At 40.0% G+C, this 12234-nt stretch overlaps 1 protein-coding gene across 3 annotated transcripts in view; it reads left to right on the top strand.

Moving 5' to 3' along the window:
- TBC1D23 (TBC1 domain family member 23) overlaps nt 1-12234 on the top strand; it is a 31031-nt gene that overhangs the window by 2818 nt on the left and 15979 nt on the right. For 2 of the 3 annotated variants that reach the window (XM_081002685.1, XM_081002686.1), the window contains exons 2-8: nt 4195-4319; nt 6318-6423; nt 7595-7799; nt 8131-8254; nt 9182-9306; nt 9407-9453; nt 10489-10592. In XM_081002685.1, the coding sequence (XP_080858811.1) occupies nt 4195-4319; nt 6318-6423; nt 7595-7799; nt 8131-8254; nt 9182-9306; nt 9407-9453; nt 10489-10592 (836 nt within the window). The remainder of the gene's footprint in view (nt 1-4194; nt 4320-6317; nt 6424-7594; nt 7800-8130; nt 8255-9181; nt 9307-9406; nt 9454-10488; nt 10593-12234) is intronic. The other variant, XM_081002687.1, reaches the window with a different exon arrangement.

A 12234-nucleotide genomic window follows, 5' to 3' on the forward strand; every position in this document is an offset into this window, starting at 1 on the left:
AGGTCTTTACAGTCTTTTCTGCTTACTTTTTAACAAACACAGAAGTACATTGGATAAGCGTGGTTTAGAGAGAAGTCTTGGGTAGAAGGTGCAAAAACTAATGGCGCTAATGAAAGTCAGGGCTAAGCACTAGCATACAAATTATTTTATTCTAGGGTCACCTCCAGGATTGAACTTGTCTGTTATGGTCCTGCAATTGTGACTTCCTGGAGATAGACTTCTTAAGTTCTTCATATACATGCAACCCAAAAAGAATATAAGGATCTCTGCTAGAATCCAGAAATTTTATATTCTAGGCACATGTCAGAATTCATGGTTGTCACCAAATTTCTAGCAATATGTGTTTTGGGGAATGTATTGATCCATTGTGGGAGGTCTTGGGAAAATCCTGATTGTTATAAAGACAAAGAGTACCTCATATGGATACTAGCAGTTGTCAAAAACACTTTGGAAATTTTAGCTCATGATCATGTTTCAGAAAATGTACTTGAGTTTCCATGTAGTCTGAGAGAGTGACAGTGGCAGAGTTCTTGAATCTTTGTTTCAGGGAATCAAAATGAAGAGTTTTCCTTTTTTTAAACAACCCAGTGTAAGATTTTTAGGAACTACTCTGCATGGATTGGAGGGAATTAAAATGTCTAGACTCCAGTAGCAGCTTTTTAAGGGTTAGGAGCCTGACTTTTTTCAAGTGTAACATATGGGCTTGGTCCATTTTGCTTAAAGTAGTAACTAGCTCTCTAAAAATCATACTGCGCATTTTGCCTTAATGTGGCCAGTCATGTAGAGAATTCTGTTTGGACAGTAGCCTGCTAGCTTTATCTCATGTACCAGTGTTGTGCTGGTAATTTGGAACAGAATCGTGCCTATTTTTCTTACTCCCTGTCCCCTCGCTAAACACATAAAACACGAAATGGGTATTTAGCAAATATTTTTTAAATGAGAAATTATGTCAAGAAGAGTTGGGAAATAAGATGTAAAAAGCAGAAGAAAATCATTGTGAAACTGTTAGTGAAAAGGGCATTAAAAGTGTTAGAATGCAGCTTTTATGTGCAACGTTTCCCTGGCCCTCCCCATACAATATTCAACTCCTTCCTTTGGAATTACATTAAATTACTGGAAATACGCAGGAATAAGGAGTCTCACAATAGTACAGTACAGTTTTAAAAGTAAAACGCTCATTCATAGAATACCAAACTACTGCATAATGATAACAACAACAATACTTGGTGCCAGCTTAGCCCAGTGGTTCCATCGACCAACACATTGCTTGGATCCCCCAATACCTTCCAGCGGTTTGAGACCTGCACCGGCTGCCTAGCTTTTTTTTTTAAAAAAAAAAAAAAGCAACAACAACAATACTTAACATTTGTATAGCACTTGCAAATGTGTAAAGCAATACTGACAACAACACTGTAAAGTAAGTCAGTATTATTAACCCCCCATATTGCAGATGGGAAGATTAAGACTGAGGCAGAGTGGCCACCTTATGAGGTCACAGTAGAGACAAGGTTCAAACCAGGGACCTTTTCATTTGTAACATGGGCTCTTAGCCACTATGCTAAACTAGCTACGCAGAAAAGCTGAATTCACTTTTGTGTAAATTCAGTGGGCATAGAATACTGACTAATAGTTGGAGCATAAAAATTGAAAACTGGAGGGTGGGGGGGGAATGTAACTGAGTATCACAGAACATGGCTGGCTAGTTGGAATTTTGAACAGAAGCAATCTACATGGTCTCATTTTCTTCCTCAAACACATGGATCTTTATCATAATAATTGATGATGGTCCAGCAGAGAGCAACACAAAGCATACATGTAGTAGAATGGAGGATGATGGAAGTTCCTCTTTTACGCACATGAATCAGGCTCACATGGGAGAAACAAACATTTGCGTTGGCCATGAGGAATGCAGGACTGAGAACTGAATAAGGCAGACATGATGAAACGGAAGAGGTGGTTACACTCCAACCACCTTCAGACTGTGGTAGAGGGAATTTCCAGTGGTAGTTAAGAATGTGTCTGAGCTTCCTTATTGTTGCTAAAATGTGGTTATTACTACAATGGAACTAACTAAATTCTGTGAGAATTTTCCAAGACTCAATCAAGTTTTTCACATTTGAAGGTAATAATTTCCAAATAATACTGTAGTTTCATTGGCAATCTTAAATTATGGAAGGCACCATAAAGCGAAGGGCTGCTTTTTGAGGGTTGACCCTAACAGAAGAGCTATTTGCCTGGGCTTTGGGAAAAGGTGATTGGCAAGGAAGTTCTGGGTGTGAGCCAAAGGAGACCAAATTCATTGGCACATCAAAGTCAGCGTATAACTTGTTGAACTGGCTGCTGTGCTCTTAACACATGCGTTACTGGAGGAAATACATAGAACATTTGAATCTGAGGTTCTCAGAATGTATGCAGTGTTTTTATAACAGGACTCTCTTGAGAATATAGGCAGAAGCAATGAGTGACTATTATTAAGAGAGGAGAGATAAAAAAGCATCATTACATCTCTGAGGAGCATATGAATAAGCGCTTCAGCAGCCTAGGAGGAGATTAATTTTCCAAGGTTCCAGCTGGCTGATCAATGAGTTGTTCCAAAACAGGTGTTCATTATAGTGAAATAATTAAAAGATGAAAGAGATCCTAGTTTGGCTTAGCAAGCAATAATAATAAGTTCATACGCTGCTGAATAAGAACAGCAGGGGAACCATTGCCTTCTCCCAACAGCAAGATAGTACAGTTTATGTTAGCATGATATAGTACAGTATAGTATATACTAACTTATAAAATCACCCCCAGAGCTCTTCTTTTCTTGCTTTTTTCACCCCCATTTCATTACATCTTGACAAATCAATATTATTTTGAGATCAGCCATTTTACCACTGTCTACGAAAAGCACTGTTAACTTCTAAACTTTTTCAGCTCAAGGGTTGTGTTGAGGGCCATATGCATTATGTGTGTGCACACAGTCGCACATACATGTGTACACACATGCACTCATACTTGACATATAGACCTCTCACACACATTCACACACACAGGTGTGTGTGTGTAGGTTGTCCCATTCTCTGCCTATGAGTGGGGGAGGGCAGTTTTGTCTCCATAGGCAGGCTGCAATGAGATATAAAAATGGGGAGAAAAGCCCTCTTCATACCTATAAAAGGGCCCTCTTATCCCTTTGGGTTGCTGCCATCGCCAGAAGGTATTAGCGTTCAGGAGCCCTCTTTTCTGTTTTCTGAGCTGTTAAACGTTTGCCCCCATTGGTGGCTCCCCAGAGGCAGAACTTCCCCTCCCCACTTTTTAAAGGTAAGTAGTAGTTCCTGAGGATATAGAAAAGGAAAATTTGGGTGGGCGTGCTTTCCAAGAAGGGAGTTCCAGCTTACAGAAGCTGCCAGTTTTCAGGGATTCTTTCATCCCTCTCAGCCTGCTGTGCTATATACCCAGTACTATTCAGGAGACCCCTGGCGGAGCATTTTCAGGTGACTGGGTTGACTGACATGGAGCAGAGAAATGAGGTAGTTGGCTTCTACCCACCTAGTTACATGCTTAACTCTGGATCAAACCTGTTAAGATTTGTGCCATAAATATTTGAGTGTTTCTTTAATCTCTTTCCACCAGCCCTTTCGGCACATGCCCATACCCACAAGGCAGATCATTAAAATATAATCTAAAGCATGTCTCATTTTCAGAAGGATGAATATAATATCTAAGGTGCTTCACTTCAAATGAGATGGAACTTGAATCATGTATGCTTCTATTTATAGGCAAATTACTAGGGGCTGTTATCTCTTCTCACTCTGCTTGCCAGCCTTGCCTGTCCTTTGCCAACCCTAACCCTTCCCCCAATACTTGACCAAACCCTGTCTCCATCCCTTTACACCTCACCCACCACCTCACCTATCCCCTCACAGCTGGTACCAAGCCCCTCTTCTGAGGGGGGAGGCACTTCACAGAACAGCTTGCTAAACCATTGTGTGATACATCTCTGCAGCTCTCCCCCACCCCCCACCCCATTAAGCAATGAGTGCCCACTTCATATTGGTTTTAAGTACATCTTGGGGTGTTTTTAACGGGGTTTTTTTTAGCTTTGTGTAAAATATTTTGCACATCACTTTGGGGTAATAAGAAATAATAATTAAGCCTGTACTAAGAGATGGTCATGTTGAGGTGCTTTAAATTCACTTAATCTTATTTAAGATAACTTTTCCAGGGAGAATGACCTTGCAGAAGCTCTAGAAGAAGGTGGTTGTGATCTTGAAACAGTCCGAAACATAATTCAAGGGAGACCTTTGCCTGATGACCTAAGAGCCAAGGTCTGGAAGGTAAGGCCTTTTTTTGAGAGGTAATAATTTGTCTTGAGTTCTTGGTCTCTTTCAAAAGAGACAGGAACCACTTAGAGGAGGCCCGTCACCTCTTAAATTTTAGCATTCTAAAGCTAACAGTCTCAGTTGTATTTTGGTTCATACTTGATGTGTGTATGTGTTTTTAAATCCAATAATTGCTTCCTTTTTACAAGAAAGCACAACAATAAAAGTTAACTTTATGGCATCGTTTGTTTAAAACATCCACATTCATGTTGTAAATGCAAAATGAAATATCCTCCAGCATCTTTTTTATGGCCTCACTGCACATAATAAGCAAAAGTGTATGTTAGTGGCCATATCACAGATGGAGAAGTCACTTCAGAGGGTGCTGTTGGACAGGGAGAAGCATTGCAGGAACAAGACATTTGTTCCTTTCCCAGCTTGCAGTTTCTTGATTTCTTCCTCAAAAGGCTTTTCATGGGGGTCCCAAATGCATGTTTGAAAGGACAAACACCTCTTGAATCCTACAGGGAGGGAAAGTAGCTGGGAAAATGTGCCTGAAGCAGAGAAATAGCCATTTGGGAAAGGGTCCGGCATCTCATTCCCCCATTTTTTTCTCAGGTCCCAGTCACCCATATCCTGAAATGGTCTTCTTTGTTTCAAAAAGGGAATTGGGGTACTGTTACATGTTTCTGAAAATAACAGGGCGGGGAAGCTTCAGGCTCAGGAAAAAAATTCAGCCCTCCAGCCAAGCCTCTCTATCAGGCCCACCCCTTACTTTACACCCCAGGAAAATTTTGTTTCACTTTTGTATTATAAACAGATACAGAAACAGTTTGACAGTCCAATAGGCTGGAATGTGTTCTCTAACTCTGACAATACCTCTTGCTTGTCTGGGTGAAGGCATGTCTGGCTAGTTACGCCATAATTAGCCTTTGTACTACTGTACAGAGGTAAAAGTGACATTTGTTTCTCTGCCCAATTTTGCTTCTGGCCTTGCCTGCTTCTGGCATGTGGCCCTCAGAAGGTTGCCTGGAAGAGAATATGGCCCTCAGGCTTAAGAAGTTTCCACATCCCTAGTTTATAATGTGTAGCCAGGCCCTTAATTTGACCAGAACAAGTAGGATGTGAGCTTTGGCTATTTAGGTGCACAGAATAACATTGTTCTAGATTCAGGTAGGCCGTGTTGGTCAGACGCAGTTGAGATGTGTGTGTGTGTGTGTGTGTGTGTGTGTGTGTGTATTGTCCGGTGAGGGACGCGGGTGGCACTGTGGTCTAAACCACAGAGCCTAGGGCTTGCCGATCAGAAGGTTGGCGGTTCGAATCCCTGTGACGGTGTGAGCTCCCGTTGCTCGGTCCCTGCTCCTGCCAACCTAACAGTTTGAAAGCACGTAAAAGTGCAAGTAGATAAATAGGTACCGCTCCGGTGGGAAGGTAAACGACATTTCCGTGTGCTTCTCTGGTTCGCCAGAAGCTGCTTAGTCTTGCTGGCCACATGACCCGGAAGCTGTACGTTGGCTCCCTCGGCCAATAAAGTGAGATGAGTGCCACAACCCCAGAGTCGGCCACAACTGGACTTAATGGTCAGGGGACCCTTTACCTTTACCTTTACTATGTTGTCCAGTAGCACCTCAGAGACCAGTAAGTTTGTTCTGGGTGTAAGCTTTCATATATCTGAAGAAGTGTGCATGCACACAAAATCTTATACCCAGAACAAACTTACTTAGTTTCTAAGGTGCTACAGAATAACATTGTTTCATTGTTTTTTGCATTAATAGAATAAATAACCACCATAAGTCTGATCTAGAATGGTTACTTTGTATTAAACATAAACGTTAAGGAAGTTTACTATTCAAGAATGCTGAAAGTTATAAAGAGATAATTTTAAAAGCTTCCTACATTTGCATTTAAAAATGTTTTTTTGAATAATTTTAAATAATTCAGGTTTAAGAATTGAATCTTGTGCACACTGAAACATACTGAAGGTTTTCCACCCTCTCTTGTATGTGTTTTTAGATTGCACTGAATGTTGCAGGTAAAGGAGACAGTTTGGCATCATGGGATGGCTGTCTAGATCTGCCGGAACAGACACTGATTCATAAAGATTGTCAAGAACTGGTTGGTAAGTCTGAAATAAGATTAAATTGCTAGGCTGAAACCCTTCTGAACACTTTATTCTCTCCGGAAGAATTACCTTCCTGTCCTATCGCCGCTCTAAGACCTGTGGAGAATTACTTCAGAATTACTTCAGTAAAGTCTAGCTGAAATATCTTGGTAGTCTTGCCAGCCTCTTTTATGAATTATTGCTGAAAAGTATATTAATGCCGTCATTACCTTAATGACCCTGCTAATACATTTTATTTTGTGCAATAATCAGATGGCTAAATGTGGACCGTGCTACCATACTAGGATTGGCAGGCTTTCTCTAGATGTCTTTATTTTCCTAGGGCTTTAAAAATATTGGCCTTTTAAAATATTGTAAATATTAAAATAACTTGTTTTTGTCCTGAGAGTGTTATTTTTACAAAAAGGCAGGGGTATAAATCGTATGTATGTATGTATGTATGAATGAATGAATAAAAGCCATTATCACTTAGATAAATGTTTACTTATCAGCAGTTGCTTTTTGTTGAACTGAAAAAAGCAGCCTCTGTCCCTAAAAAAGGTGAATGAATGAATTCTGCAGTCGCTCACCTTGCAGTCTAAAGCTCCCTTCTCAGAGAACTTTCAAACATGAACGTGCAACAGTAGAATTTTAGCATTCACAGTGCAATTTTCCAGTTGATTGCTCATGTGAGATGACTTATGTCTGCTGTCAAATGAGCAGCTGAGTGCATAATCATGCAGCCTAGTGCAACAATGTCTTTCTCTCTATTCAGGGAGAGCTATTGTGCATTATAACAATGAGACAGAGCCCAAAGGGCCATTCATGAGCTTCCACAGGTACACTGAGGCTTTCCAGCTCTTCTTTTGCATCCACACCCATAAAAAAAATACTCCTTAATGTTGTCGGGTATTATAGAGAATTATCAGATGCAATCTTAGAGGTGCAGTTAGAAGGGGAAAGTAGCAGAGTGGGTGTATCAGCAGTATTGGTGCACTTAAGGGACTTATTAGATCTTCGTTGCCTTGTTGTGTTGGTACAGCACTATAGCAGCTGCGTATGAAGTGCCCTCTCTTGCTCTCTGACATTTCCGGTTTCTGAGAGTGATCCCAGCATGACAGGTACTACCAGTGAATGAAGTGAAAAATGACACATTTTCAACATGGTTTTGATATTTGTCTGTTTTCAGATCAGCTGTCAGTGCCAGAGGAGGAGGAGAAAGTATTACTTTTGGATATTGAATCTGTGATTACCTTCTATTGTAAATCTCGTAATGTCAAATACAGTTCTAGCCTTAGTTGGACATATCTACTTAAGCCATTGGTGCATCTTCGACTTCCACGAAGTGACTTATACAACTGCTTCTATGCTATCATGAATAAGTACATCCCCAGGTAAAGAAAAAATATATTCAAGTGCACTCTGGTTTTAAATGTTGTTTGCCGTCTTCCCCTAAAACCCACCTACTCTTTTCCAGGACAGAGGCTTTACTAGCTGTTTTCAAAGAATGGAATAATTTTCTGTTGTGGGTTTGATAGACGGTGTTTTCCATTGTCATGTGTGTATGAAACAAAGCTACAAACTGAGCCTGATATTTTTATTGTCACAGGTGTCTATGACTTCAATTTTAATGCTCTGTTCATTTTGTTTAAGAATAGAAAGTTGTGTGCAATAAGAATAATTGTGCTTCTGTTTCATGTGCACTTTTGCTATTCTTCTTTTAAGGGACTGCTTCCTGAAAGGGAGACCATTTCATCTCTTCCGGCTGCTCCTCCAGTACCATGAGCCAGAGCTGTGCTCTTTTCTTGACACCAAAAAGATGACCCCAGACTCATATGCACTCAACTGGGTAATAAAGTGAAAGTAGGGAAACATAATGAAAAGCATACTTCTGTAGTAATTTTAAAAAGTATCATTTGCTAAATAAGGAAGCTTAAACAAAAAAAGGCATGTGTAATCTGTGAGGGGACCTTATTGTATTAAAATTAGATGCTAGGCATTATAATATTCTGATGTCCGCTTAGCAGATAGGGCACAAATGTGTCTCTAAAAATGAATCCCATGCTCAAAAGATTGGCATTTTAATAAGCAAAACAGTAACTGTAAACACTTATGGTACATAATTATTATTGTAATGGCCAAAGAAACTGAGGTTCCTGTTTGTTGCAAAATCCTACTCTTCTGGCAGAATTGTAATTCCCAGGAAGACTAGGAAGAAGACTAGGGTGGTTATTTGTAATGTAGAAGATACGCTGTGTGCACTTTAGACACACTCTACTATGCAGCTGCTATTTCCAAATATTTGGTTGCAGAGTTTTACTGGCATTCAGATTTTTGCTAAGGAAGCCTCAATGGTGTTTGGGAAGCTATGACACTGCAATATATTTAAAACTGACCAGGATTCACAGGAAATGGGTAAAACTGCCTTTTAATACAAACATAGCTGAAGTTTTAGGATACGTGCAACATGATTCTGTGCAAGTTTACTTTGAAGTAAGTCCCAAGTTTATTCTGAATTAAGTTCAGCAATGCTTTCTCCAAGATAGGTGTGTGTAGGATTGTAGCCTTAGTCCTTACTCTTAGAAGTAAGTCTCCATGATTTCAAGGGACTCTTCTAATAAGTACATGGAATCATAAAACTGTAGAGTTGAAAGGCACCCCAAGGGTTTTGGATTTTGGAGTATTAATTATTCCCCCTCCCTCCAGGTAGTTTATGAATATAATAATGTTAACTACAAACTTGCTTGACTTTCCTTTCATTCCTTCAACTTTCCAGCTTGGATGCCTGTTTTCAAGCTACTGTTCTCATGAAGTCACTCGTGCAATATGGGACGGATACCTACAGCTAGCAGATCCATTCTTCATTTATTTCCTAATGCTTATCATCCTTGTTAATGCAAAGTGAGTATATAGTTAATGCAGGGCAACAAATTAGTTGGCCACATAGACTTGTCTCTACTTTGTGTGCTTACACCTTATCTCCGCTTTTGCCTCTTTCCAGAGAATTCATCTTAGCACCAGAGTCAGATGACAAAGAAGATGTTGTGAGTAAGTCCTGCCATTCTAATGCTGCTGCAACTGCAGGAAAAAAAATCCTTAGGCACTATATTGCTAAGGTTAGGTGCTTGGAAACCCCACTGATATGGAAGAATTAAGCTGGCCCTTAACTTTCACCTTTTGAAAGAGTTGGTTCTTAAAAAGATGAGCCTAGTTCTTTTGGGGCCAGATCAGATGCAAATCTAAACGATGGTTTAGCATTATGTGAAGAAGGCTACAGCAGCTTTGAGCATCCACGCCATCTGCCCTCTCCTCCTGCAAGGTTATTTAAAAAAAACACGAATCAAAGTTCCTTCCAGATGTTTTGAACTTCAGATTGCAGTGCGGCATAATATACAGGGCAGGCTTGTGTGCTCCCCCTGCCTACTTTGTCAGTTCTGCCCAGTTCAGCCATACTCAGATGAACCTATATTTGACTTTGTTCGCTGTTCGCTATGATTAATGGTTCCTTGCACACCTGCAAGAATCTGGAGAATCTGAAATATTTTTCTGTGGACCTACAAGATGGCATATTTCTCTTTTTTTTAAATGTAGAACAGTTGTTTGTGAAGGCAGCAGACAAATGAGACCTCTTCTCATTGAGTGTTTGAAGAAATGCACACCAGCAAAATTTGTGGTTTGGATGTTGGGAAAGTATGTGGCTTTGTACAGGATTTAAGGGATGCACTGCTCTGTCATTTCTCACTTTGGTGGACAAATGGAAATGAACATTGTCATGGTTGCTCAGGCAGCCAGGATGTGCTCCTTTATTACCATGGGACTTGGGAGTCTCCTCCTACACCAATGACACGTGCCATTTGTGATGAAGCTGACTGCCATAGAAGTAGTGAAATAGAAAATATTTGAGCTCTTTAACCAAAAAGTGCTAGAGTGTCTAAAAGAGGTTCAGCTGCAAACATGTTGGCTTGAGTAATTCTACTGTTTTTTAAAAAAATAAATAAAATACATTTTACTTCTGGCAAACACAAATTTTAATGTTTGGTTTTTAAATGCCCCAGACCCTAATTTCCCTGTTATATGTTTCAGAATTCCTAGAAAAATCCCCTGCCAGTTTGGAAGTAGAAGATATAGAGGACCTTTTCTCCTTGGCACAGTATTATTGTAGCAAAACTCCAGCTTCCTTCAGAAAGGTAATTGACAAGCACTTAGGGTGTTTCCCAAGGGTATTCTGCATAGCAACATCACATCGGAATCAAGCAAGGGCTCCCAGGCCTGATTTTATGATATGTAGAAGTGGTGAGCCTGAGACAGTTGAACAGTTTGGGTTATATATTCTCTATCAAAAAAGTCTAGATCAAATATGGGTGCCTGTCTTGTGCTGCAGTGCCTCTTTTTTTTTTTTTTAGCTTATATTTTTATCGGCCCAAATGTTACTTTGAGCGTCACAGAAGGCTGAGACTACAACCCAGCTTTTCTGTATGCAGGTGTAAGGATACAGAGGCAACTAACTACATGACAGGTGATGGCATAGCAAATTTCCTTGTCTGCTTCCCATTGGCTCTTAAACCTTAAGCACCTTGCCCACCAGGAACAGGAGGAAGCAGAACATGTGGTGGTGAATAAGTTTATTGCTCCCCTGAGAGTGAAAAGCTGGTTGCCTGGTTAGCTGGTTGAGGTTTGGGTCCACAGAATATATTGGATTTGCCTTCTCCCACTTCCCTGCCTTCCTCATCATTTGCCTTTGCAGCAGCTGCCATTTAGGGAGGAAGAGGAAAACTACCTTGCCGTATCCTTTCCTTCCTTTGCTTGCATGCAGAGTCATTGCATAGTGCCTGCCACAAACGACATGCAAATTTATAGGGTGAACTGTGTAAAGGGTAGATAATATTAGAAGCTTGCATTGTCATATTAATTTTTTGTTCATTCACTGAGTCATTCCAATAATAATAATTCCAAGCCTTCGGTCTCACGTGTCGCCTCAGCTTTATACACAGTACAGTGTTCCCAGAAGTGATTTCAGGATACTTTCCCACTGCTTAGCCAGTTGCAACAAATTTGGTTTGGACCTTGGCACTTAATCAAACCCGGCCTTTCTGGGGATGCAGCTTTTTCTTTTTGAAACAGTAGCTGCGAAACCATTTGGGATACTACAGCAGTTTATCACTGTTTGGAACAAGTCCTGGAGCGGCTTGTGCCAACATTCAAATGGCTTTGAAAAGCATTGATTTTCAGTTATGTAAGTTGGCACTCATTCCAAAACAGCATTATTCAAGTATGCTTCATTCAGTTTCGTGTCGCAGGAGCAAAATGCAGTTGAACATTATATTATTTCCCACTTGCTACACACTTCTGGGGGCAGAAATGCTGTATTGAGGCTTGGGGAAATAAATGTAAAGCTACGTGTAATATGATCACATTTTATTCTATATTTTTGATGGCATTATTTTTAACTCTGTCATAATATTATTGTAAACCAGCTTTTTGGGGGGTGACTGTAGACAGGAATCTGAATAGAAATCAGAAAAGAAATTGTACTTTGTATAGTTAGGGATTCATTCCTTTCATTTTATTTCCATAATTGGCTAATAAATAATAAAATATTTTCTACAATTCTTTTCCAAAATAGAACCCTTGGGATTATTATCTACAAAAGCAGATAATGGAAATATTCATAGTTACATATGCAGATCAGTTTAAAGACTGAATTGCTAGCATGTTCTTTTTGACTTTCAGTAGGCTTGTGAAATCCTGAACCTGCTTTAGAATACTGGATTTTCTGAGCCACAAATCAGATGCATGACAAGGAGTTTTTCCCATCATAATACAAAAAAG

The sequence above is a fragment of the Podarcis pityusensis genome (genome assembly GCF_964106645.2).
Source record: "Podarcis pityusensis genome assembly, chromosome: 4".
NCBI classification, from domain to species: domain Eukaryota; kingdom Metazoa; phylum Chordata; class Lepidosauria; order Squamata; family Lacertidae; genus Podarcis; species Podarcis pityusensis.